This window comes from Meles meles, chromosome 6 (genome assembly GCF_922984935.1).
Source record: "Meles meles chromosome 6, mMelMel3.1 paternal haplotype, whole genome shotgun sequence".
Classification (NCBI taxonomy): Eukaryota; Metazoa; Chordata; class Mammalia; order Carnivora; family Mustelidae; genus Meles; species Meles meles.
Window position 1 is genome coordinate 5,732,376 of NC_060071.1, and position 25,732 is coordinate 5,758,107.

General features: G+C 49.2%; 2 protein-coding genes across 7 annotated transcripts in view; one reads left to right on the forward strand and one right to left on the reverse strand.

The window, feature by feature from the left end:
- Positions 1–9,529, forward strand: part of RCCD1 (RCC1 domain containing 1) — a 34,541-nt gene extending 25,012 nt beyond the window's left edge. The window contains exons 9-10 of one of the 4 annotated variants that reach the window (XR_006818721.1): positions 6,132–6,267; positions 8,932–9,529. The gene's annotated coding sequence lies outside the window, so the exon portion shown is untranslated. Of the gene's footprint in view, positions 1–5,196; positions 5,255–6,014; positions 6,093–6,131; positions 6,268–8,931 lie in introns of those variants that run through there. The other 3 variants (XR_006818716.1, XR_006818722.1, XR_006818717.1) reach the window with 3 other exon arrangements.
- Positions 53–24,519, reverse strand: PRC1 (protein regulator of cytokinesis 1). Of its 3 annotated transcripts, XM_046008679.1 has the most exons (15): positions 23,561–24,519; positions 15,606–15,738; positions 14,830–14,952; positions 12,404–12,637; positions 12,157–12,327; positions 11,531–11,680; positions 10,437–10,584; positions 9,536–9,672; positions 7,663–7,758; positions 5,985–6,131; positions 5,679–5,789; positions 3,559–3,669; positions 2,855–3,031; positions 2,495–2,536; positions 53–1,002 (listed from the first exon to the last, which is right to left on the reverse strand). In XM_046008679.1, the coding sequence occupies exons 1-15, from the start codon at positions 23,569–23,571 to the stop codon at positions 931–933; spliced, it is 1,863 nt and encodes a 620-aa protein (XP_045864635.1). In that variant the 5' UTR covers positions 23,572–24,519; the 3' UTR covers positions 53–930. The 3 variants fall into 3 exon arrangements, with proteins under 3 accessions (XP_045864635.1, XP_045864636.1, XP_045864637.1); XM_046008680.1 differs by lacking the exon at positions 2,495–2,536 and having other exon boundaries at positions 23,561–24,513; XM_046008681.1 differs by lacking the exon at positions 2,495–2,536 and having other exon boundaries at positions 2,932–3,031; positions 23,561–24,291.
- Positions 24,520–25,732: the final 1,213 nt, after the last annotated feature.

Below are 25,732 nucleotides of genomic sequence, written 5' to 3' on the forward strand. Positions count from 1 at the left end.
TGTTTTCCACTGACCAAAAAAGTGATTTGAGAAACAAACACACACCACCATGTATCTTTCTGAAAGGTTTAAGTATACACAGTAATTTATTTTTAAGAATATATTGATATTTTTAAAAACAGGACATGTATACGTCTAAGCAGCATGGGTGACACAGACCAAACCCCTGCCGCTAAGCTTTCGAGAACCATTGAGTGTGCAGACAGTAGTGCGGGCACGGGCAGGAGAGGAAGAATAAATAGTGCTTGGGGGAGAGCAGTAGTGATCGCCGGGTACGTGAAGATGCGGACGCTGGAGCAGGAGCAACTCCCCAGCACTGACATGTGCAAAGTTCCAGGTCTCCGGGACCGAGATGGCCCGGCCCAGCCCCACAGCCTGCCAACTGCAGGGACAGACGACCGCCGGCACCTCAACCCGGAGAAAACGAAAGAAGCAGAGTTCAGGTGAGCATACGTGTCCGCACACACGTCTCCACACGTGGGCCATTGCACCAGGTAACAGAATTCGACACCATTTAACAAAGGAGCCCCAGCCTCCCTGTCCAACGAGATGTTCATCTCCAATTATAAGGGTACAGGCCAGTAGTATTTCGTGCCCCACACCCCAAGGATGGGCACGGTGGTAAAATACAACAAGCCCTTGGTCAGGCTTCAGCAATAGAATTTCAGGGCAGAGAAAGAAATTAGGTTCCATCTGCTAAAATTTGCACTTACCGCTATGAACTAAGTTTTAAGGTATTGCTTGGGTCAAAACAATATCCAGTTTTTGAAGACCCACTGAACCCTCTGGTGGGTTTTCATCTGTGACAATTACTTCTGTCAGTCAGGCCCAGGGTAGTGGAACCTAAACTCAAGAAAAATCCAGGCCCCCCCACATAATCAGGTCTAGTCTAAGCACAGGAAGCCACAGCGGCTGACTGATCAGGGCTTCTCAGGACTGGATGTTGGTCGAATTGAGGATTCGAGAAGCGGCGTCAGATTTGGAAGCCTTTGAAAGTTCTCGCTGTTGGAAAAATAAACAATGTCAATGGCAGAGCGGACCCTCTCCGGCACACTACCCCCTCCTCGGAAGCATGGGTATGTGACTCTCTGAGCCCGAGGTCCCTCGCCAGCACAGGCTGTGTTAGGGACGTAAGACGAAAGCCTGAGCACCATGCTATTAGCCGTAGATAAGCATGTGCACGCGGACCCCGGACCCCTTTCCTGAGCCAGTACATTCCACCAGAACCTCCCAGCACAGAAATCCCTTACGCTCCACGAAGTACTCTCTCACGTGGTCAAGCTAGGCAGGCAACAACCTTTGGTCTTTGAGCCCTTTATAAAGCACAGGCCAGACCCTCTATCTACCAATCCCTGGGGCCGAGGGCCTTGGAACCTGCTGGTGATTTGATCTCCTGCTGGAGCACATGGAACAGAAGAAGGGAAAGCATGAATGAGGCCTGAGAGAGAGGTCAGGAGAGGTTAGTCTATCGGCTTGGGTGCTGCCTGCGGGAGGGTATGAGCCACAGCAACCCAAACCAGACAGACCTCCCACCCATGGCCTTGCCATAAAGAGGAGCAGGTGCATTTAAGCCCCAAGTGAGTGCTCCGGGGCTCGGCTAGGCAAGAGCAAGCGGGTCCCTCTGTGCAGCAGGCAGCTGGCCGGAGCGACACACACAATGATGTCATTTGAAAAAAGTACCGTAGTATGAAGCTCGTTTCAGTGTTCCAGACCAGCTCTAGCCTTGGGCAACTGCCCCCCTTCCCCACCACTGCAGCACCGAGAGTGGCTCCCCTGGCTGTGCGCCAGCATGCCCCCCCCCCCCCCCCCCCGCCTCCAGGAAGACACTGAGGGAAGAGAGAACATGTGCAGGTAAGGGTTAGTAAAGATGGAGTAGGTTAGGAACAAAGAGTGTCTGGAAAATCGCTTTCTCAACGCCACGTGATGCTTTAGCAGCTCGACGTGGTAGGAGCAAGCGGAGGCTAGGAAAGGAGCGCCGGCTAGCTCGTGGCAGACAGAAAGTTGGCAGGTGAGCCCCAAGGGGTTAGTAAGGCAAATACTCCAGGACATAATCAGCACACAGGCCAAGAACCTCACGACAGGCAGCACACAGCTGGGGCTCCCCTCCCCGCGCGATGGGGCCTCTTCTCTCCAGCACACTGGAGGCCTCTGAGGTCACAACTGGGGAGGGTGAAGGTCTTCTGGTGTGAAACACGGTGATTAAAAAAAAAAATTTTTGCCTGACTTTAGGTAGGGCTGAGAATCCAATTCAAGTCTGAACAAGTGTTCCTGTTAATCAGCAGGTTAGCATGTTGTAGGACCGAAGTCAAAGTAGTTTTGATTTCTGCATTAGGAATTCCTGCTTCCTTTGTTTAAAAGAAAGGGGGGGCTCTACAGTCGTACAGCTGAGATGATCCGTTAGTGTAGCTCCGTGCCCAGACGGGAGTTAAGCGAGCAGACGTGACAGGTGAGTTTGGAAAATGGCCATGGGACATGCAGGGGTTGCTGTACAGACCTGAAGCCCAACCGTGGAGCTGTCAGAGAGGGACGGATCCTTCTAAGAACAAAGAATTGAGACAATTACCAAGAACTCCACCAAGAGAGCACCAGGGCAGTGATCAGAAGGGTCACCTCCTGCGGCCAGGGAAGGGTATTTCTTAAGCAGAAGGATCCAGGTTAAATGTCGCGTTGCCGCTGCCACTTTCCTCCTTCTCGATCCCCTAAACCACCCGACCCCGTGCCACGGTCAAGGCAGGAAAGGGATTCTCAGCCTCCAAAGAACTGTCCTAATTATCTGGGTGCCCTCAGGAAGGAACCCACTCTGCCCCAACTGTGTGCTCCCAGAGACTGGTAGATATCAGAAAAGGTGAATTACCGCAAACTCAGAATAGGTGCTGGCGACAGAATTAATGCTGAAGTCGCGCCGGAGGGGGGCCGAGGCGGGGTACCCACCGCTCAGGATGCTGCCATTGAGCTCCAGGTTCTCCTTGTCGGCTCCGTGCCTCCCAGCGCGGGGGTTTTTTTTCCCTGAACAAGTGGAAGTGATGACCGGCTGCAGAGGAGAGAGAGATCCGGGCATCATGCTAAGGATGGACACACACACACATGCGCACACATGTGGCCGAAGGCTAGTAACGTCTCTGTATTTTTCATGTCTCTGCTTGTGGTTTTAAAAGCTGCAGGAAGGGGGCGCCTGGGTGGCTCAGTAGGTTAAAGCCTCTGCCTTCGGCTCGGGTCATGATCCCAGGGTCCTGGGATCGAGCCCCACGTCCGGCTCTCTGCTCCGTAGGGAGCCTGCTTCCTCCTCTCTCTCTGCCTGCCTCTGCCTACTTGTGATTTCTGTCAAATAAATATTTTTTTAAAAAATAAAAATAAAATAAAAGCTGCAGGAATTCTTAATGAGGTGCAGAGGACCTGGCTCAAGCCTGTCTGTTAAATACTTGAAAGACACCTTTAGCACAGCTTCTCTACTTCTCCTTACGTGACCGTCCCCGACTGTCTCGCGATCCAGGGTGGCCGGACTGGAACCCACGCGCAGGGACCGTGTTGGTAAGGTCCTTGTGCGCACAGCATACTGACCTTGCTGCCAGAAGGTGGAAGCCGAGACACGGGGGAACGGTAGACTGTCCCCCCGAAGACAGGCCGAATGCTGCTGTTGGCTGTAGCATTGGACATGGTGGTAGTGTTCAGCTAAGGAGAAGAACACATTGAACATGCTCAGTAGCCTGCCCAGCACTACAGAGGAAGGAACAGAACAAAAAGTCTAAGATGGGTTTCCATGGTTTTCCATGAGGAAACCTGTCATCAGTGTTCAAAGCCGATTTCTATCCAGATTGAGCTATAAAATGGCATAGCCATTTTGCTTCTAAATCTATCAGATAGTTATTTACACAGGAGGAGCGAAAGCAGATGGCCACGCAAAGGCCTGTGTACAAATGCAGCCGCTTTACAGCAGCCCAAACCCCACCAACAAGCCTAACGTCCACCCCCAGGCACGTAAGCGAATTGCAGCCGAGTCGTGCAGTAGAAACCGGTCCCTTTGAAAAAGGACTGACCTGTTACCTATGTAGCAACACAGACGAATCTCACAGAAGTTACACTGCACGGAGGAAGCCAGGCCGGAAAGGCACACGTACTATATAACCACACGCATATAGTGTGTTAGAAAACGCATACTGGTCAGTGGTGACAGCAAGGCTGTGGCTGCCACGGGCGGTGGGGGTGCAAAGGGAACACGAAGGGGCAGGAGGAAACTTTGCATGCCATGGCTGTGTTCACGGGCTTGACTGTGGTGATGGTTTCACGGGGTATACGTATGTCCAAACTTATGAAAGTGTACACTTTATCTGCCAATTTGACTCAATAAAATTAAACTTAAGAAACAAAACAAACCCTCTAGGTAGGGGCACCCGGGCAGCTCAGTCAACTGAGCATCTGACTCCCGATTATGGCTCAGATCATGATCTCAGGGTCGTGGGACTGAGCTCCAGGCTGGGCTCTGCGCTGGGAGTGGATCCTGCTTGAGAGTCTCTCCCTCTCCCACTGCCCCTCCCCACCCCCCAGAGCACGGGCATGCACTCTCATTAAAAACTATGTAGCAAGAGGGAGCTAGTTTAATAAATGATAGCATGGCAAGAAGAGGCTAGAAGGTACAGCTAACAATAAGCATGTATTTGAAGGATGCTTGATGCTATGAAAAAATCACAAGCAACATACCCTGTAGGGTAAGGCAGAAATCCGAATTCTATGTGATCTCTATTTTGTAAAAATACATTATTTTTTTTAAAGATTTTATTTATTTATTTGACAGAGAGAGATCACAAGTAGGCAGAGAGGCAGGCAGAGACAGGGAGAAGCAGGCTTCCCGCTGAGCAGAGAGCCCGATGCGGGGCTCTTACCAGGACCCTGAGATCATGGCCTGAGCCGAAGGCAGAGGCTTAACCCACTGAGCCACCCAGGTGCCCCGTAAAAATACATTATTTAAAAGCCTTTTGGGGGGGGCCTGGGTGGCTCAGTGGTTGAGCAGCTGCCTTCAGCTCATGATCCCGGGATTGAACCCCAGACAGGGCTCCCTGCTCGGAGGGAAGCCTGTTCTCCCTCTCCCACTCCCCGTTTGTGTTCCCTCTCTCGCTGTGTCTCTCTGTGTCAAATAAAAATCTTTATAAGCTTTTTTAAAATCAGGAAAAACACCAAATATTCTCTTGGGAATTTTTGCAGGTGACTTTTCTTTTTCTTACGTAAGCAACATCAACATGGGGCTTGAACTCCCGGCCTGAGATCAAGAGTCGCGTGTTCTACTGACCGAGCCAGCCGGGCGCCCCTGCAGGTGATTCTTAAACCACCTGTATTTTATGAAATACGAGCTGAGAAGTAAAGTTCTACTTCATTTATCAACGACAAGGTCACAGTCCCCCCAACTTCCTGCTCCAGAGATGGAGGAATACTGGATATTCCATTTACTAAACTTGCGGTCCAGGGTCCCCAAGTTTAACCCACCCAGGACCTCAACAACAGGCACACATCTGAACTGACCAGGCCGTCCCTGTCGTTATCAAGTTGCTACCGGGGTAAGGGTTGTCTTCCGTTCATAGTTTAGAGGAACCGAACCCAGAAGGCCCAAGAAACCCTTCCCCATCCATGGGGCAGGAGGCAAGTGGCCAAGAGCCCCGTAAGGGTGGTTCACAGAGCCCCGCGCTCACCTTGCGCACTTTGCCGGGCGTGTTGGGGGCCAGTCCCCGCCGCTTGCTGGGGGTGCGGGGAGCACTGCCGTACAGCATCTCAGTCTCTGTCTGCTTCTTGTTCTTGAGTTGCTGTGTGAAAGTCAGAAGCAACAGCCATAAATCTCAAGACAGGAAGAGGCCTGAGATGGGACAGAGCAGGGCCAGAAGTGGAGAGTCCAGGCCCCGTACCCAGGGCTACCCCTCCAACCGCCACCACCCCTGCCCCCGGCAGAGACCCTGGGCTGCTCACACCCCCTGTCCCCGGCCCCCACTGTGCTCACTCACTCTTTCTTGCCTGGCTCGCTCCTTCTCCAGGCGGTGCGCCTCCCACTGCTCCGTCACGTACTCCATGAACTTTTGCCCGTTCACCACAAACGCCTTCGAGTGCTGCCGTTCCCACATTTCTATCCGTGCCTTCAACTCCTCTTCCAGCTGGGATCGCAGACAAGGACACGCTGATTACTACAGATTTTTGGTGACGCCCGAGTGAAATGATTCCCCCAAAGGAGGACCCTGCCCCAGAGCACCGGGAGCCGAACATCAAGCCGCTGGACCCACGAGAGTACAGGTCAGAGTGACCAGAGAGCAAAGCCTAGGGATGGTTTATTCCTAACACACATGAAGGGGGGAGAAGGCAAGAACCCAGAGTCTAACTAGGGTTTTGGTGCCTGAAGCTGGACACGGCACAGGGAAGACGAGCCACGTGAAGTCGGCAGAGCGGGTTGAGAGCACCGCTCTTGGGGTTCGTGGCCAGATCTACTTCTTAGTGGCTGTGAAAAAGTGGGCGAGTTACTGAAGCTCTCAAGGCGTCTCCTCATCTATAAAAATGGAAATGATCCTAACCTCCTAAGGAGGTGGTGACAACGAATGAATTAATAAATGGAAGGCACTTTGCACTTTGTATCTGGCACTTAATGCAATAAATGCTAACAATTACTTCTACTAAAATAGACAACAGGGGGCGCCTGGGAGGCTCAGTGGGTTAAGCCTCTGCCTTGGGCTCAGGTCATGATCTCAGGGTCCTGGGATGAGCCCCGCATCGCATCGCATCGCATCGGGCTCTCTGCTCAGCGGGGAGCCTGCTTCCCTTCTCTCTCTGCCTACTTCTCTGTCAAATAAAAAATCTTAAAAAAATAGTACAATTTATACAAAAAAATAAAGTTATAAAATAGACAACAGTAGGGGCGCCTGTGTGGCTCAGTTGGGCATCGGCCTTCGGCTTGGGTCATGCTCTCCGGGTCCTGGGACTGGGCCCTGTACTGGGGTCTCTGCTCAGCAAAAAGGAAGATCTGCTTCCTGCCTTCCCCTGCCCCACCGCCCTGCACTGTCTCTAATACATGAATAAAATCGTAAAACAAAACAAAAAAAACAGTAAGGAAGCCGACAGCACTTTCTCAAAAGCTTGCCTTATGCTATAAGCCAAACTGCATCCTCCCAAATTCATGTTTGAGTCCTAACTAACTCCCAGTACCTCAGAATGTGGCTTTATTCGGACATACAAGTAATGGAGTTAAAATGACGTCATGGGCGGGTGAGGTCATTCGGACGGCTCCTAACCCAACATTCACTGGTGGCTTTGTTAAGAGAAAATGTGCACACAGATACAGAAGGCAGGCCAGGCGAAGGTTCAGGGAGAAGGCAAGTCATCCACAAGTCAAAGAGACAGGGTTCAGAAGAAACCAGCCCTGCTGATATTTTGATCTCAGACTTCTAGCCTCCAGATTGTGAAAAAATTCTGTTGTTGAAGCCCCCAGTCGATGGCACTTTGCTATGGCAGCCCGAGACAGCTACGAAACCTTGATATTCAGATGCTTCCACCAGGAAGGCTCGGCATATACCTGCCATCCTTGCCTAAGCCTTGGAAGAGAGGACAGTTCTGGGGCGAGACAATTCAAAGCAGAGGATTTACAGAAAGTAAGGTGTTTTGCAGCCAAGCACCAAATACTCTTAGTGGCGACGTTACCTTGGGGAGTGTTTTTTGAAGCTTGGCTCGTTGCTTTTCTTCTTTTAGAAGATTTCCTCCACGGTTTGTAAATCGACTTGGATCTGAAGCTTTTCTCTGTGAAAAATACCTTTTAATTAGAGTAGGCCCTGAGATGATCAGACCAGAAACTGCTAAGATCCCTCGCTCTCATAAACTGATCATACTAAGGAAACTCTCAAGAGTTCTGCATTCCCGCCCGCTGTCCGCAGTGAGAGGCGGTGATGTCCTAAGACAGGAGAGTGGGCTGTGAGTACCACAGGCATACGCGCGATCACTCACTGGCGTGTAGGAAAACTACACGGTTTCCTTTCTAATCTGAAAGTAAGATAGGGCCGCCTGGATGGCTCAGTGGGTTAGGTTAAGCCTTTGGCTCAGTTCATGATCACAGGGTCCTGGATTGAGCCCCGCTCCTTCAGCCTCTCCTCTCCCCCTGGCTCGTGCTCTCTCCCCGCCTTCAAATAAAATCTTTTTAAAAAAATAAAAGATAGGCTTTAATATGTAATGCACAATGTCACTGGCTCTCTTCCGTGGTTCAGATGTCAAAGACAACTTGTCACCTGTAGGGAATGAGGTGTGTGGAGCGACAAGGGAGGGGTCTACACGCGGGAGGGCTTGGCAGTGGCATCCCTATGGCCCACTCACTTCTAGCGCGCTGACGATGCAGCTCAAATGGGCCCGGTTAAGAGGTTTGTCATCTGTTATTTGTGAAATTAACACTCACAAAATAGGCAAGTTAAACATGTACAGTGTTAGGCTTTTCTGTTTTTTGTTACTGTATCATGTATACAGTATATCAGGACAGTAATTTAAGCATGTAACTTGTACATATAAATTAGATTTATACAAAAATTGGAGATCATCAGAAAATTTTAGAAATAATCTTGTCAGTTTGGGGGCAAAGCTCGTAAAGAAACTGTTTGCCTTCCAGACCACTTGACTGGTGATTGCCCATAAACACTAACTAAAGGGGGTGGTAATTCGCTTCTTATTTTTCCTTAAATACTGGCATGTCAATAAGCCTTGCTTACCTGGCTCTTTACTGACATTTACTACCCTTCCTTCTTGCTTGCAACCACAAGTTAAGGAGTAACTGAGGCCTAGGGCATCTGTTCTTAATCAGCTCTGAGACATCACGCGGGGCTCTCCACTCGAGTCCTCGTTTCCCTGCTGTAACCCTGAAGGAGTTGAGCTCAGATTCCCTAACAGCCCCTTTCAAGCTCTGAGAATGAATCTCCGTGTGCCCTACAGGTCTCGTCTGGCTCATCCAAGTCCATGCCTGAGCTTGGAAAAGCTCTGAGCAAAGCTGTGAGAGCCAAGTCTGTCAGAAGAAAAGGAATTCAGACCATACACACGAGCCCCAGCACCCAGGCAACCTTCTGAGAAGACAGCAACAGCTGGAATGGTAGTGAACAGTAACTGCCGCCCCACATCAGTGCCCCCCTTCCTTGGTTCAGAGAACCGGAATCTGTCTGCGGCAGCGGCTCCCCCGGCCTCTCTAGCCCCGGGTGCGGCCTGTGAGCAGAGGGGCTGGACAGGCAGTGCCTGCAGTGCCGCAGGGGGAGCTCTAGCGCCACCTCGAACCTGAGGTCAGGTTCACCGCTTCGTGGTGGGGAGAAGCTGGGACACGGATGACTGTAGAACAGCCGTGACTGCCCTGTGTGTTCTAGCCCGGACTTCTTTTTGCAGGAATTCTACCTCACCGAAGGCAGTAATTCCGTTCTCCTCCGTTCCCGCATGTGAGCTGGGCACACACAGCTGGGTCAGCAGCAACTCGGGACTTAGTGTTGAAGCTCGGGTGTCAGACCCCTGGCCAAGAGCAGAGCGGATCGGGAAACGGAAGCTAGGCCCGTACCTCAAAGTCCAAGAAAAGTCTCCAGCTTTCTTCCCACTTCTGGACGCCTTCGAAGAGTTCCTTGTGAAGCTCATAGTAGTTTCTTAAGCGCACGATCTCAGCATCGTGCAGCTGGAGCAGATTTTCCGTGTAGTCCTCTGCAAGACCCAGGCCCCACAGTTGTAAAAAACGCCTCTAGTGTTTAGTATCCCCACGTACTAACCCCCACCCCCTTCCTCTTAAAATGAAACCAGATTTTCTTCCTTATAGTAAAAGTGACGCGTGAATAAGTGTGCACTGTGGGCGACAAAGCCCGCTGTCACGCGCCCGCTGTCACGCGCCGTCTGCGGGGGCAGGGAGCGAGCGGCTAGTGTGCGGTTCCCATGACGAAGATTCTCAGAGCTGTGTCACCTCTTGCCTTGTCCTCAGTTTCCCTCACGGTCCTCCTGCCCACCTGCTCACAGAAAATGTCTAAAAACCTAGTTCAATCTCATCTTTACGCTCAGTTCAGTTCAGGCTAGGGCTCCGCCGAACTCTCGGGGACGCACTCCCTGGGCTCAAATGCGGGCTCTGCGGTTTGCCTGCCCTGTGCCTCCAGGTTAAGTGGCTGAACATTTACGTGCCCTCGTCTCCTGAGGTGACGATTACGTGAGGCAGTGGCGTCAGGGGTCTGACGCTGCACCTGGCACGGAGCGAGCTCCCGACAGACCTGAGCCTCCCAACGACAGGCTACGGTGACTTACTACTTCGGAAATCAAGGCCCCCTTATCTCCTAGCAGCATCTGCAAATGTTAATTATACAGGAATGGCGATTTACGCTGCGTGGCTTGAAAAGGCAGCAGAGGAAATATGTGCTGGTGAATGTCTGCCCTCGTAAAAGACAAGTGAGGACGTCACAGGAAACCGCTGCCGGTGTACGAACCCGCATAGTAAGGGGCAAAAGCCTGTCTCTGCTCCTGGCTGTAGAAACACTGGTCCCAGTACTGAGCCAGCTCCACTCGAATTGCCTCAATCACTTTCTTCATGTTTTGCATCTTGAGTTCCTCCAACCGATCCACTTCCAACTGCAGCTGTGACGAAGAGATTTGGTAAAGGTGCTTGCCATAGTGTACTTTTACGCAGGAATACAGAAGTTTAAAGGTCCCTCTAACCCCCCACGCTGCTAAAATAAAATTACAACACCAAGCCACAGGGGTCAGTCAACACTTTTTTTAAGAAAGAAAGAGAGAGAGAGAGAGAGAGAGAGAGAGAGAGAACCCACACATATAAGAGCAGACAGGAAGAGAATCCCAAGCAGGCTCCAAGCTCGGTAAGGGCTTGATCCCACAACCCTGAGATCATGACCTGAGCCAAAATCAGCAGCTGAACACCCACCCAACCCACTGAACCATCTAGGTGCCTCAATCAACAATTTTTTTTTTTAAAGATTTTATTTATTGACCTGACAGATGGAGATCAGAGAGAAGCAGGCAGAGAGAGAAGAGGAAGCAGGCTCCCTGCCGAGCAGAGAGCCCGATGCAGGGCTGGATCCCAAGACCCTGAGATCATGACCCGAGCCGAAGGCAGAGGCCCAACACACCGAGCCACCCAGGCGCCCCACAATCAACACTTTTTACAACACTGTTACCATGGGAGCCAGAAACCTAAGAAAAGTACAGAGGACAGAAGACAAGCAGGCTACAGACATCCCTGTCTAATGCTTGCCTTAAAACCAGGTTCACAGAGCACCTGGGTGGCTCAGATGGTTAAGTGTCAGCCTTCAGCTCAGGTCACGATCCCCAGAATCCCCTGGGATCCCCTGGGATCGAGCCCTGCATCAGGCTCCCTGCTCAGTAGGGAGCCTGCTTCTCCCTCGCCCCTCCTCTCCCCCCACCCATGTTCTTGCACACATGCTCACTCTCTATCTTTCTCAAGTCTTTAAAACAAACAACAGGCTCACTCGAGGCAGACGGTGTTGAAGACCATATACCAGACACTGGTGGAGACTGCTGACCCAGTGCCCGTTGGATTTCTTACCGCTTTCCTGACCTTGGCCTTTGACCCAGTCATAACCGTGGCCACAGCTTCTCTCTCTTCTGCAGGTATCTGCAGCCTGTCCCAGAGCTCTCGGATCTGAGCTCGCAGACCCTCACACACTGCTTCATTTTGTGATTTTCGCATTTCCAGCTGTAGCAAGGAAAGCCAATGGTTATGGCAAAGACAGCAGCACAAAGAAGGCCAGCCCTGTGGCTTCCTGCGAAGAAACGTCTGGAGCCACACGGAGAAGCAGCACTTTTACTAGTGTGAATAAGTGTGGGTTCCTGACTTCTGGACACAGACTGTATGGCTGCCATTGTGGTAGGATCTCAAACCCCAAGAATTAGAATTCAGAATTTTAATTTAAAAAATTTAATATGAAGCTAATTCACATGACTAATAGTATTTCATCCAAAATTTCAACTTCACTCTTAGAGCCTCAAATAAGTGTTTTGTTAAAAAAAAAAAAAAAGACACCCCCCCCCCAAGGTTATATATCGTTATATATCATTCACTATCTCTCTCATTCTTTTAACTTACACAGGCCTAAGACTGAAGGAAAAAACTGCTGTTTTTTCCAATCTCTGGACGCTGGAGGACCGGGCCGCAGCGTGAGCGGTCATTACCTGCCGAAGCAGCTTCTGTAGTGTTGCAATGTTCTCCAGAGATAAACAAAAGGCATCTTCATCTTCACACACCACGTCCCTTTCAAAGCTCGTGTCTGGGGTGTGATCTAATTCCTCCATACACAGGACGATCTGTCTCTTTATGTTGACGAACTCCTCCCGTCTAGACGCCTACGAAATCAAATGATTACAAGTACGGACAGGAAAGTCAAACTGCCTTTCAGGAAGTGCGAAGGCCAGCACTTACCTTCGTTTCCCTCAGCTTGGCCACGTGCTGTCTGAACTGGCTCAGCTCCTCTAAGCTGGGAACCGGGGCGCTGCCGACGTCATAGCAGGGCGTGCAGAGAATCTCACACAGCTCTTGATCTTGCTCTTGAAGTAGCTTCAGCTCCTGCTTTCGCTCCTTTTTCTGTTTTCGCATCAGTTCCACCTGAGTGCGCAAATCCTTTTCCAGCTGCAAGATGGTCGTCTCTCCTTCTTCCTGTGGGAGAGAGTGTACCACTGTGAGAAGGTTCCACGGGGATCTCTTCAAATGAAGAGAAGGACAATGAAACAGGGCTAGGCTGACAGGCCTTTTTTTTTTTTTTTTTTTAAGATTTATTTACTTGAGACAGAGAGAAAGAGCGAGAGAGAGCATGCGCATGTGAAGGGCAGAAGGAGAAGCAGACTCCCCACTGAGCAAGGAGCCTGACGTGGGACTCAATCCCAGGACTCTGGGATCATCACCTGAGCCAAAGGCAGATGCTTGACCAACTGAGGCCCCCAGGTGCCCCCTTGGATGACAGACTTTTAGTTAAACTTACAAATAAGTCAACTCATGGCCAGAAAAATATGGCACCAAGAGGGTTCCCTAAGAAAGGTCTTGAATAAGGAAAGGTACCAGGACACTTTGGTAAGAGGTGAAAAGTGGTTGGAAAGCTTGCGCTGAGTTAGCTATTGAGGAGTAAATCCAGTTCAAGACGGGATGCCCACCCTAATAACCCTAAGAACACCACCTCACTCAGTAAAAATCAATAGTCTTTGCTCTTCTACAACATACTAAGAGGAAAAAAAGTGGCAGGTATAGGACTTAAAACTTTACATGGTTTTATTCAACACTGGTGAGTAAAGACTGTCATGTAATCTGAGGAAGATCTATCACTGTGTATCTAACTTCTCACCTAATTTCACACTGAAAACTAAAAACAAAACAAAATAAACAAAAAACCACACTAAAGAAACTATCTAAAATCAATGATATAGGGGCGCCTGGGTGGCTCAGTCATTAAGCCTCTGCCTTTGGCTCAGGTCATGATCCAGGGTCCTGGGATCGAGCCCTGCATCGGGCTCTCTGCTCCGCGTGAGTCTGCTTCTCTGTCTTCCTCTGCCCCTCCCCCCCTTGTGTTTTCTCTCTCAAATAAATAAAATCTTTCAAAAGAAAGGAAGAAGGGAAAGACAAGGAAGAAACTCCCCCCTAGACACCCACGTAGTTCTTGCTGTAAGAGAGAGGGACCCCGGACTCTGACAGCACCGTGCGCTGCCCCTGCACTCACAGCCATTCCAACCACCTCCCCAAGCTCCACGCTGGTTTTCATTTTTATGATCCCAACACTATTTCTACTGGTTCTCCCCAGGGCCACGTTTTGGACCCCTATCCTGTTACTCATTTCGTCCTTGCTGGGCTCCTCCTTCAAGCCCTGCCCTGGGTTGGCCAGCTGACAGCGAGCTCTCAGCCTGGCATGCAGCAAACCCCGCAGGCCCTCGGCCTGACTCTGCCGCCCGGACACCCCGGCCCTTGAGACCTCTCTCCCCCAGCTGCCTTCCTGGCTGGTCCGTGGCACACAGCTGCGGGGTATGAGCCACGCCACAAAGGCAGGTCTTTTGGTAACTTTCCCTTGTATCACCAGTCACTTTTGCTTCCTGGGTAGTGCTTTTCATTTTCTTTCAGAAAAAGAATAGCATCGTGCCATCTGTACCTACCTTTAAAAAAAAAAAAAAAAAAAGAGGGGTGCCTGGGTGGCTCAGTGGTTTAGGCCGCTGCCTTCGGCTCAGGTCATGATCTCAGGGTCCTGGGATCGAGTCCCACATCGGGCTCTCTGCTCGGCAGGGAGCCTGTTTCCCTCTCACTCTCTCTGCCTGCCTCTCTGCCTACTTGTGATCTCTCTCTGTCCGGTGAATAAATAAAATCTCTAAAAAAAAAAAAAAAAAAAGAAAAAGAAAAAAAAGGAAGTTCTGTGCCCTACAATGATAGCAAGAGGAAGCTGGTTTGGCTTGAAGGATGGTAACACTTACCAGCTCTTCCACCTCGCAACAGGGCAACTCTTTTTTTTTTTTTTTTTAATATTTTATTTATTTGACAGTGAGAGAAATCACAACTAGGCAGAGAGGCAGGCAGAGAGAGAGGAGGAAGCAGGCTCCCCGCGGAGCAGAGAGCCCGATGCGGGGCTGGATCCCAGGACCCTGGAATCACGACCTGAGCCGAAGGCAGAGGCTTTAACCCACTGAGCCACCCAGGCGCCCCAACAGGGCAACTCTTTACATAAGTGGAAGTTGCTGGAACAAACTGACTAGGTGGTAAATTCTTCCCACTTTCTATGGCCAAGATTCTACAAGGAAATCTTCCACTGGAGCCCCAAGTCGGAGTCCTTCCTCAATGTCAGACCCAGCAGGAGCCCCCAAGCCCCCACCATGTACCTGGAATGGCTCGACATGTAACTCGCTGCACAGCGTATTCAGCTCTTTTTGACAGATGGAAATGCTTTTGATGAGCCTTTCCTTCAGGCTTTCCTCTTCAGCAATCATCATATCCAGGAGGTCCTACAAGAGAGAAAGAAGTCCCATAAAAGGTTGGGGTCAATGGGAAAAAATAAACCCCAAACCAGTAACACCAAAACCTTCAAAATTACAAATTCTTTTTTTTTTTTTTTTAAAGATTTTATTTATTTATTTGACAGAGATCACAAGTAGGCAGAAAGGCAGGCGGAGGGCGGGGGGGAAGGGGAAGCAGGCTCCCCGCTGAGCAGAGAGCCCGATGCGGGGCTCGATCCCAGGACCCTGAGATCATGACCTGAGCTGAAGGCAGAGGCTTAACCCACTTAGCCACCCAGCTGCCCCATAATTTTTTTTCTTCTTCTTCTTTTTTAAAAAATTTATTTATCTGAGAGAGAGAGAGAGAGAGAGAGAGAACATGAGAGAGAAGAAGACGTAGACTCCCTGTGGAGCCAGGAGCCAAATGTGAGACTTGATCCCAGGACTCCGGGATCATAACCTTAGTCCAAGGCAGTCGCTTAACCAACTGAGCTGCCCAGAGGCCCCTCATAATTACAAATTCTGAAGAAAGGACTTAAATAGAAAAAAAACCAGGAAGAGCCTGTGACGTTTCAGTGTTTATCACTTCCCAGTTCTCTCCGAGGGACACCAGTCTCCGCACTGCTGTCCCACTGCAAACAGACCGGTGCGACTCAGCTCACCTTGATGTGCTTCTTCACCACCTCAGTCCGTTGTAACCGCTGGTCCTCTGGAATCCCAATCAATTCCCAGATTTCCCGCAGGTGATTCAGAGCTTTCTGGAGACATACTATCGACTCCTCCGCCAGCACCTCACTGAAAAGCAAGAGAAGCCAGTAACAGGAGCCCCTGCCTCTAGACTAAAAACAGTATTTACAAAAACTAAATAGACTAGTTTCTCTATGGCCTCAGGCTAAAACAAATCAAAACCAGCATTCAGCTTTAACCTCTCTTCTCCAAAACACAACACTGGCAAAGCCAAATTCAGTATCGCCTTACACTGGGGAAATTCAATCTTCTTCTTCTTTTTTTTTTTTTTACATTAAAAAAAATGCTCGTCCTAATAATCCTAAAAACATCACTTAACCAATGAAAACCCTCTCTCTACTCCAAGTCCTCGCTCCACTCCCAGCGTGGAACCCAACATGGGGCTTGAACCCATGACCCCCAGATCAACACCTGACCTGAGATCAAGAGTCAGATGCTTAACCAAATGTGCCACCCAGGTGCCCCGGAAATTCAGTCCTCTCAGTGATAGCCAGAATCAGGACTTTCATCAGCAATTCTGCCTATGGCAGGACAACACAGAATTATAAAGAAAAACGGGGCACCTGGCTGGCTTAGTCAGCAAAACATAGGAGTCTTGAACTCGGGACTGTGAGTTCAAGCCCCACACTGGGTGTAGAGACTACTTAAAAATGAAAGATAAACCAGACAAAATGAACTCCTGCCAAACACAAGAGCCTGCTCTGGGAAAAGCTCTTGTGAAACAACAACTCACTACAGTCTGGTTGTTCTGAAGTTACAGCCACTGACTTCGAGAATGGCTCAGATTACACAAGACAAACATCAAGTGTTGGCGAGGATACAGAAAGACCAGGCCTTTCACACACTACTGGCCCGGAGTGGAAGCTGGGACACCACTGTGAAACCTGCCGCAGCACCTGCTGACGTCAAGCAGGTGCACTTCTACACGCGGGGCCGGCAGAAACCAACACATACGGGGTAAAGACACGCACAGGGAGGGTCAGAGCATCGCTAGTCCTAGGGGCGTAAGAGTAGAAACAACCCGATGTCCACCAACAGAGTAAAGAGTCCGTTCCTACCGCGGAATAACATAGCAATGAACAGGTATGATCATAACGTAGCAATGAACCACAAGGCTGAGTCTCAGAAACATCTCGTGGACTACGCTAAATGAAAGAAGTCAAACGGGGGCGCCTGGGTGGCTCAGTGGGTTAAAGCCTCTGCCTTCAGCTCAGGTCAGGGTCCCAGGACCCTGGGATCGAGCCCCGCATCGGGCTCTCTGCTTGGCAGGGAGCCTGCTTCCTCCTCTCTCTCTGCCTGCCTCTCTGCCTAGTTGTGATTTCTCTCTGTCAAAGAAATAAAAATTAAAAAAAAAAAAAAAAAAAAGAAAGAAAGAAGTCAAACGCCAAAACACTACATCCTACACGATTTCATCTTATGAAATTCTAGAAGAACAAAACTATAGTGAAAGAAAGCCTGGGATCAGAGCAGGATATCAACTGCAAAAAGGCACAAGGAAACTTTTTTACAGTGATGGAATGGTCCTAGATCTCACGATGATCACCTAACTGTATACAACGACCAAAATTCAAACTGTTCATGTAAAATGAGTTAATTTTACTATATGTAAATTATACCTCAAATCTTAAAAAAAAAAAAAAAAAGAGGTACGAGGCCCCTGGGTGGCTCAGTCGGTTGTGTGTCTGACATTTGATTTCAGGTAGGGTCATGATCTCAAGATTGTGAGATCAAGCCCTGCCTCAGGCTCAGAGTCTGCTTGAGATTCTCTCTCCTTCTGCTCCCCCCTCCCACTCATGCATGTGTGCGCGCTCTCTCTCTTCCAAATAAATAAATAAATAAATAAATAAAATCTTTAAAAGGTGGGGGGGTGGGTAAAACAAAACTAATGTGGAAAAAAAAAGTTAGGGAAGAAAAGGAAAACCGGTTTGAATGAAACAAGCAAGACAAGCAAGCATTTATCACCATGTGATTCCATTTATACAAAATTCAAATACAGACAAAACCACGGTATGCTTTCAGCAGTGAGGATGGAAGTCGCCATTGTCCTGGGGGGTGGTGACTAGGCAGGGATACAAGGAGCACTGGTTACACAGGTGTGTGCTGACTGAAACTGATGGAGTCGGCACTTGCATCTATGCACATTTCTGTATGTTATTCTTCAATTACAACTTTATTTTTAAACATTCATTGTTTATCTGATGCAAATTTAACCGGGCACCTTCTAATTTGTCTTAAAAAAGTTTACTTTAAATATGCTAACCAGGGGCGCCTGGGTGGCTCAGGGGGTTAAGCCTCTGCCTTCGGCTCAGGTCATGATCTCAGGGTCCTGGGATCGAGCCCCGCATCAGGCTCCCTGCCCCGGCCGCCTCTCTGCCCACTTGTGATCTCTGTCAAAGAAATAAATAAAATCTTTAAAAAAAAAAAAAAAAAAAAAGGCTAACCATTAGTCTGCTTCACATAACATTTAAAAAGCAGAAATTGGGGCACCTGGGTGGCTCAATGGGTTAAAGCCTCTGCCTTCGGCTTAGGTCGTGATCCTGGGGTTCTGGGATCTCGCCTCGCGGTGGGCTCTCTGCTCAGTGGGGAGCCTGCTTTCCCCTCTCTCTCTGCCTGCCTCTCTGCCTACTTGTGATCTCTGTCTGTCAAATAAATAAATAAAATCAAAAACAAAACAACAAAAAGGTTGCCTCTCCTGCATAAAGAAAAGCTTTGTCACAAACACCCGTAGCCTATACCAGATGCCCATATCAATACCCAGATAGTGAATAATGTTTCAAAGAATTTATCGTACTCCATTCATTTTAGAAATGGGAACAGGTAACTAAGGCATTTGTTTAATCTCAATCAACCAATGTTAATTATTCTAATCTCAGTTAACTGAAGTTTAACTTCTGAGTCTCCCCAGGCACTCCAATTTTAAGACAAAGGACTGCATAAATCAAAATTCTAATCTTTGCATTTTATTAAAAATAACCTACAGTGGGCGCCTTGGGTGGCTCTGTCGGTTAAGTGTCTGCCTTCAGCTCAGGTCACGATCTCAGGATGTTAGGATCGAGTCCCACATGGAACTCTCTGCTCGGTAGGGAGTCTGCTTCTTCCTCTCCCTTGCTGCCCTCCCTCACTCTCTCTCTCAAATAAATAAATAAATAAATAAAAATCTTAAAAACAAAACCAAAACCTACAAGACTTCATCTGTGATCAGTATCCAATCTGAATGCAAAAGTCGGGTGTTGAGCCCAACCAGACTGGGCCACTGCTCTGAGGCAGACTCGGGGTGGGGTGGGGGGCACCGTGCAGTCTCTTCCAGTTCCAGTCTGGCCCACCTGGTCGTAGCCAATCGCCCAGTTCGGGCAGTTAGGTTCTCCTGAAAACAAAATCCAATCAGGCCTCTGTGGGACTATTCCCTTCAAAGTTTCCCATCGCCCTCAGCAAACAGTTCAACCACTTTCAAAGGAAAGGCTTTCAAAACTCCTCTTGAGGTTTGTTTCTCTCTCTTTTTTAAATATTTTATTTACTTGAGAGAGTGCAAGCACAAGCGTGGGGAGCAGCAGGCAGAGGGAGATGGAGAAGCAGACTCCCCGCGGAGCAGGAAGCCTGATGTGGGACTTGATCCCAGGCCCCTGGGATCATGACCTGACCCAAAGGCAGACACTCAACCAACTGAGCCACCCAGGTGCCTGGGGGTTTGTCTCTTAATCTCTCTCACAGCTCACTCCCTAAGATTCTGGCCAACAGAACTTATGAGCATTTCCCGGACATGCCCCTCACTTAGCCATGTGCAGGTCTCAGCTGTTGGAAGCCACCATGCTTCTGTACATTACCTCCACTTGCCATCACCTTCTTTGGACATTCGTGGATTCCTCACATTCATCCCCCCATCCCCACCGCCCCCATCCACTCTTAGACCACAGAATCAAGACCAAGGACTGCCAGATCTTATCCATGTTCATTTTTATAGACCATAATGCACAGCGATTGTTCAATAAACGTAAATGAACGCCTAGAGTTCCCACCAAAGGTTCATTATGCCTCTAACGTCCAGCTACCTTCATTTTATAAGCTCTCACATACAGACAGATTTCAAAGCTCTGCTGCCTAGCTCTGTAAAACATTCAGAGGGTAAAGTGACCACATTTCTGAAGCATAAAATTCTAGCACATGGGAAACGGATCAGAATAGACATTTCTCGGGGCGCCTGGGTGGCTCAGTGGATTAAGCCGCTGCCTTCGGCTCAGGTCATGATCTTGGGGTCCTGGGATTGAGCCCCGCATCGGGCTCTCTAGTGAGCAGAGAGCCTGCTTCCCCCTCAATTTCTGCCTGACTCTCTGCCTACTTGTGATCTCTCTCTCTCTGTCAAATAAATAAATCTTTAAAAAAAAACAAAACAAACAAATAGACATTTCTCCAAAAAAGATCTATCATGGCCAATAAGCATGTGAAAACACACTGACCACTAGCGAAATGCAAATCAAAACCAGAGAGATATACTTCACAGGTACCAAGATGGCTAGAGAAAAAAGACAGTTAAAAAAAAAAAAGACAATACAAGTGTTGGCAAGGATGTGGGGAAATCGGAAGCCCCCATACACTGCTGGCAGAAATGTACAATGGTGCAGCCTCCTTGGAAAACAGTCTAGCAATTCCTCAGTTGAACAGAGTTACCATATAACCCAGAAATTCCATTCCCTAGGTATTGACCCAAGAGACATGAAAACATGTCCACACAAAACTCATACAACTTTTTTTTTTTTTTTTTTAAGATTTATTTGACAGAGAGAGAGAGAGAGAACACACAAGCATGGGGGTGGGAGAGGGAGAAAGCAGGCCTCCCACTGAGCAGGGATCCTGATGCGGGGCTGGATCCCAGGACCCTGGGATCATAACGACCTGAGTCGAAGGCAGACGCTTAACGACTGAGCCACCCAGGTGCCCCTCATATACAAATGTTTACAGAAGCATTTTTATATAATAGCCAAAAGGTAGAGACAACCCAAAATGGCCATTAACGAATGAACAGGTAAATGTGATACACCTATCCGGTGGAAAGTTATCTGGCAGTAAACCTGGGAAACATTAGGCCAAGGCAAAGAAGCCTTGTGACAATGTGTCATAGGGTTCTATTATATGATATCTAGAACAGGCAAATGTACAGAGACAGAAGTAGGTTAGTAGCTCTGTGGGGCTGGTGTGTGCGGAGGGAGGAAGGTGAGAAAAGAGACTGACCTCTAATGGGTATGGGCTTTCTGACGGGATGATAAAAACGCTCTAAAACTACTGTGGTGATAACCGCATGACTCCGTGAATACACTAAAACCCATCAGACTGTATGCTACACGAAAGGTAAGAAATCACTTTAAAGACCATCTGAGATCTTTTCCAGTCCAGTGACTTAGTTTCAAGAGATTGGGAAGACTGGATCTTTTTACAACCGTTTGTGTCCTTGGGAGGTATCCTTCTAAGCATCCTCAGCTTTTCAGTGATGTGTTAGGAGAATAAAAATCTCAAACTTGTACTTTTAGGGAAATTACCCGAATCTGTTTACAGGCGGTATGTAATTGAACCAAAAGAATTATTATTCCCAGTGAATGCACTGAGGCATCTCATGATCATACTTTTTTGAAACACAAGTTATTCATTCAAAAATACTACTTGAATGTTTATTATACACACGGCACATTCTAAGTGTTGGAACTCAGCACTGAAAAATCCTGATATCCCTGCCCTCTTGGAGTTTACATTCTAATAGTAAAAGAAAAGCAAATGTAAGCAAATGTAAGCAAATCTTACATTAAATGGCAGTAAGTCCTCCCTGAGGTGATCTTTGAGCAAAGAGAGAGGTAAGGAAACAAGTCAAGCCACATGTTGGGGAAGAGAGATCTAGGTAGAGAGAACAGGAAATGCCAATGCCTGAGATGGGATGGTCCCTGGTAGGTTCCAAAGAGAGCAAGGACTCTGGTATGACTGGTGCAGAGTACAGCAGGACGCCAGAGGCCTTTGTAAAACGCAGAGGCTTTTACTCTAAAATACGAAATCACCGGAGGATTTTGGCTCCTGTGTTGACAAGAAGCTTCAGAAGAAAAAGGCAGAAGCAGGGAGACCAGTTAAGAGGCGAGGGGAACACAGCAAGAGAGAACGGTGGTGACCTGGACCAGGGTGGTGGCCGCAGAGCTGGGGAGGAGTGACTGTGGCTGTCTTTTGAAAATGAAGGCTAATGTCAGAAATGAGAGAAAGAGGTGATACAAGAATTAGTATGAATGTTGTAAAGGGTGGAACATTTTTCTAATTCTTTGAAAACAGTACTCAAGTGAGAAGGGTCTCTATATTTGTAATTCCAAACGCCCATTTTTCCAACAGGCCCAGTAAGATTTGTTAAAGTAATCGAATCCAAGGGATGGTTAACTTCTTCATTATAACAACTGTGTGCATACTGCCTTTAGTTAGTGGCCCCTCTGGCTGCTGGAGGCTAGCAGTCTGTTTGCTGTACAGACATTTGTTTTGGTTTTAATTGGCTCTGAGATCTACAAATCTCATGTCATTTAGGTCTGTAAAAGTAATTTGGCTAAAATTAGTAAACATAGCTGTTTTTCAATTAAGTCACAAACCAAAAAACACTGCAGATTATGTACCAGATTTTTTAAAAATGACAGCTTTATTGAAGTTTTTTTTTTCTTTTTCTCCCAAGATTTTATTTAGTTATTTGACAGAGAGAGAGAGAGAGATCACAAGTAGGCAGAGAGGCAGGGAGAGAGAAAGGGGGGAAGCAGGCTCTCTGCTGAGCAGAGAGCCCAGATGTGGGGATCCATCCCAGGACCCTGAAATCATGACCCGAGCGGAAGGCAGAGGCCCAACCCACTGAGTCACCCAGGCGCGGCAACTGAAGTTATTTTAAAACCCTGGCTGTTGTTTCCAACGGTACCATGATTTGTACTCCATTCCCATTCTCCCGGAGGCAAGCACTTGAAAAGGAACGACGGGAATTAGTAACATGGAAGGAAGAACTTTCTACAGCCACAGAGCAATCAGTCTGACCAATAACCACAAATAATGAATCATCACAGTGCCTCGCCCACCTCTTTCAGAAAGTAGCGTTAACGTTTTTATCGGTCTTAACACAGGAGCCCTATGCCCTGGTATCATCCTTATTTTAGCACAACGCTGACACCCCTCCCCTTTTGCAGCTGACATTCTGAGAGCAAAAGAAAGGTGGTTAATAAGCAAACCTTCCACTAAAGGGCAGTAAAAACCGAGTAAAAACTAAAGGGCTGTGCAGGGAAAACCGAGGGCAGGCGACAAAGGGGAGGAGAGACAAGTGACATTCGGTGTGCGGACGAGTCTGGCCCCTACTTCAAGTCGGCGGCGCCCCGTCCCCAGCACGGCCGGGGGAGTCGCGAAAACCACCGGAGAGAATTCCTTAACGGCGCTCCTGAACTTGCGAGGAACCCGGCTCTCCGTCCGCGTCAGCTAAAACGTTAGCGCCGCAGCCCGGCCCCGCGGGAGACACGGAGAAAAACCAACACCTGACGGCCTTAAAGAAAAGCGCGAAACCCGACCACAGAAGACGCAGGACTTCGAGCAGGCCGTGGGTGCCAAGAAGCAGCACCTGAGGCGAGCGGGCGGGGCTCGCGGACAGCCGGCGCCTCCAGGCTTCTGGAGCCTCGGGAGCCCGCGGCTGCCGGGGCCGGTACGCGGCAGGCCTTGCTTGCCCCGCCCCAGGGGCCAGCTCAGCGCTCGCCAGCCCTGCCGGCCGCGCCCGGGCCTCACTCGGCGCGGGCTGCCGTGACACCCGCGCTCCGGGGACGCCCCGGGGACCCCGCACCAGGGACGGGGGTCGCTCCCTCCCGCGGCCCCTCGACCCTTCCGCAGCTCGCACCTTCTCCTCATGGCGGACGCTCTAAGCAGCCGGCCGTCGAGGCCCCAGACCTCCTCCACGCCGGGCTGAGCGCAGCAAACTCCCGCAAAGACGGCTGTGTTCTTCCCGGCCGCCGCTCCGCGAGCCGTTAGGTCACCGCGGAATTTCAAACTGAGCCCGAAGGCGGAGCAGCCCCGCGATTGGCGCTCTGACCCGTCGCTCCTCGCGAAGCTCCGCCCACTACGCGAGCGCGACCTGCGTCCCGGTGCGTGGGGGCTCGGAGCCGGGGCGGGGTGGAGGGCCACGCGCTGGGCGTGGGAAACTCTAGCCCGCCGAAGGGCCGTGGTGTCGCCGTCTGCGCGTGCGCCGGGAGTCGACGGAGCCTAGGAGGACTTCCCTCCCCGCCCTGCCCCGCCGCATCACGCCCAGTCACTGTTTGGATTCGAAGCTCTGGAAGCTCTGGGTGCCGCCCGGGGGCCGCCGGGAACGGGCGAGAACTGCAGCCATTCGGAAGGGCAGGAGCGGGCTCAGCGAGAAAGTCTGTCGTTTTAACTCGTTGCCCTCGCACAGGCAGATGGCGAGCCCGGCACCTTTCTAGACAGCGATCCCATTTAATCTGCACGACAGCCCCGTTTTGTATTATCGCCATTTTACGCAGGAGAGAACCGGCTCTGAACAGTTTGAGGGAGTTGCCCAGGTCACGTGACTGGCACACACCTGCAGATCACCTGGGCATGGTTCTTTCAAATTACAGGGGTTTGTAGTTGTATGAAAACTTTAAAACTCAAAATCGACATCAAAGCCCCTTGGTATCCTTTTTTCGCTGAACGTACGCTGCATCCCTAAGTGCTTATGTATAACCTTGTTTTCCATTGATTCACAGTTGCATGATATTGTGGCTCGAGGTTATCTCATAATCTTTTCATATAAATGGATATTTAGATTTTAAATTTTACAAATAAATGTCTCCATAAATAAATACGCATCTTGCATTATTTTCTTACATTTGATTCCTAGAAGAGTAGCTACTGAACGCTCTCCTTGAGAAGCACTGAATTAATTTGCCCTTCCCGCTAAGGAAGCCTTACCAGAAGCACACCCACCTCTCACCCTCCACTGCTCTTGAGTCTTAATGTCCTTTTAAATCGCTCCTAGTTCCATAGGCAGAAAGTGTCATTCCCTTCTTTGATTTGCACTTGCTGGATTATAGCTGAAATTGCACATTTTCCCTGGGTGTACTGGCCATCTATGACTTCTGTGACTCCTTTTCATTTGCCTTTTCCATGAAGGAAAAGTAAAGGATGCTTGTTTGCCTCACCTGCAGGACCATGTTTCTCCCACTTTCAGAAAGACTTAACTGGAGCTTTTAACATCCTTTAACATGTCAGCAGCATGCCAGCCATTCACGCTGCTGATGGAGAGAACTGCAGACACTTTTGAAATTTACTTGCACTTGGGGCACCTGAGTGGCTCAGTGGGTTAAAGCCTCTGCCTTCAGCTCAGGTCATGGTCTCAGGGTCCTGGGATCAAGCCCCGCATCGGGCTCTCTGCTCAGCGGGGAGCCTGCTTCCTCCTCTCTCTCTCTGCCTGCCTCTCTTGTCTACCTGTGATCTCTGTCAAATAAATAAAGTCTTTAAAAAAAAAAATTCACTTGCACTTTGTTGACTGACTTAAAAGTTATTCAGAAAGCTTCAAAACTTTGTGATCTTCAGGCATGTTCCCAGGGCCAGCATCATAAGCACCCTGAGATAAGACAATTTTGCCATCATGTCCGTTGCACTGTCGTTCTTTTTTTTTTTTTTTAAGATTTTATTTATTTATTTGACAGAGAGAGATCACAAGTAGACAGAGAGGCAGGCAGAGAGAGAGAGAGGGAAGCAGGCTCGCTGCTGAGCAGAGAGCCCGATGCGGGGCTCGATCCCAGGACCCTGAGATCATGACCTGAGCCGAAGGCAGCGGCTTAACCCACTGAGCCACCCAGGCGCCCCTGCACTGTCATTCTGAAGCCAATGAAGTCACAGAGATACTCATTCAGAGCATATACTCAGCATGCAAAACACTGTGTGCAGTGTAAGTAAGACCCTATTACAGGATTGGACGGCATTGTTCTAGAACGTAAGTGCAGTGTGCTGCCACGGTCTGTTCCCTTGGTCGCAGAATCATTGTCTGTCACATATTCTTTATGCAGACTAA

Bases quoted from the DNA above. Each gene is read 5' to 3' on its own strand.
- PRC1 (XM_046008679.1), bottom strand. The intron at 11,681-12,156 runs GTAATGACCGCT...TCCTTGCTACAG, and splicing joins TACAGAAGCTGCTTCGGCAG to CTGGAAATGCGAAAATCACA. The intron at 10,585-11,530 runs GTAAGAAATCCA...TCTTCGTCACAG, and splicing joins AGGCCAAGGTCAGGAAAGCG to CTGCAGTTGGAAGTGGATCG.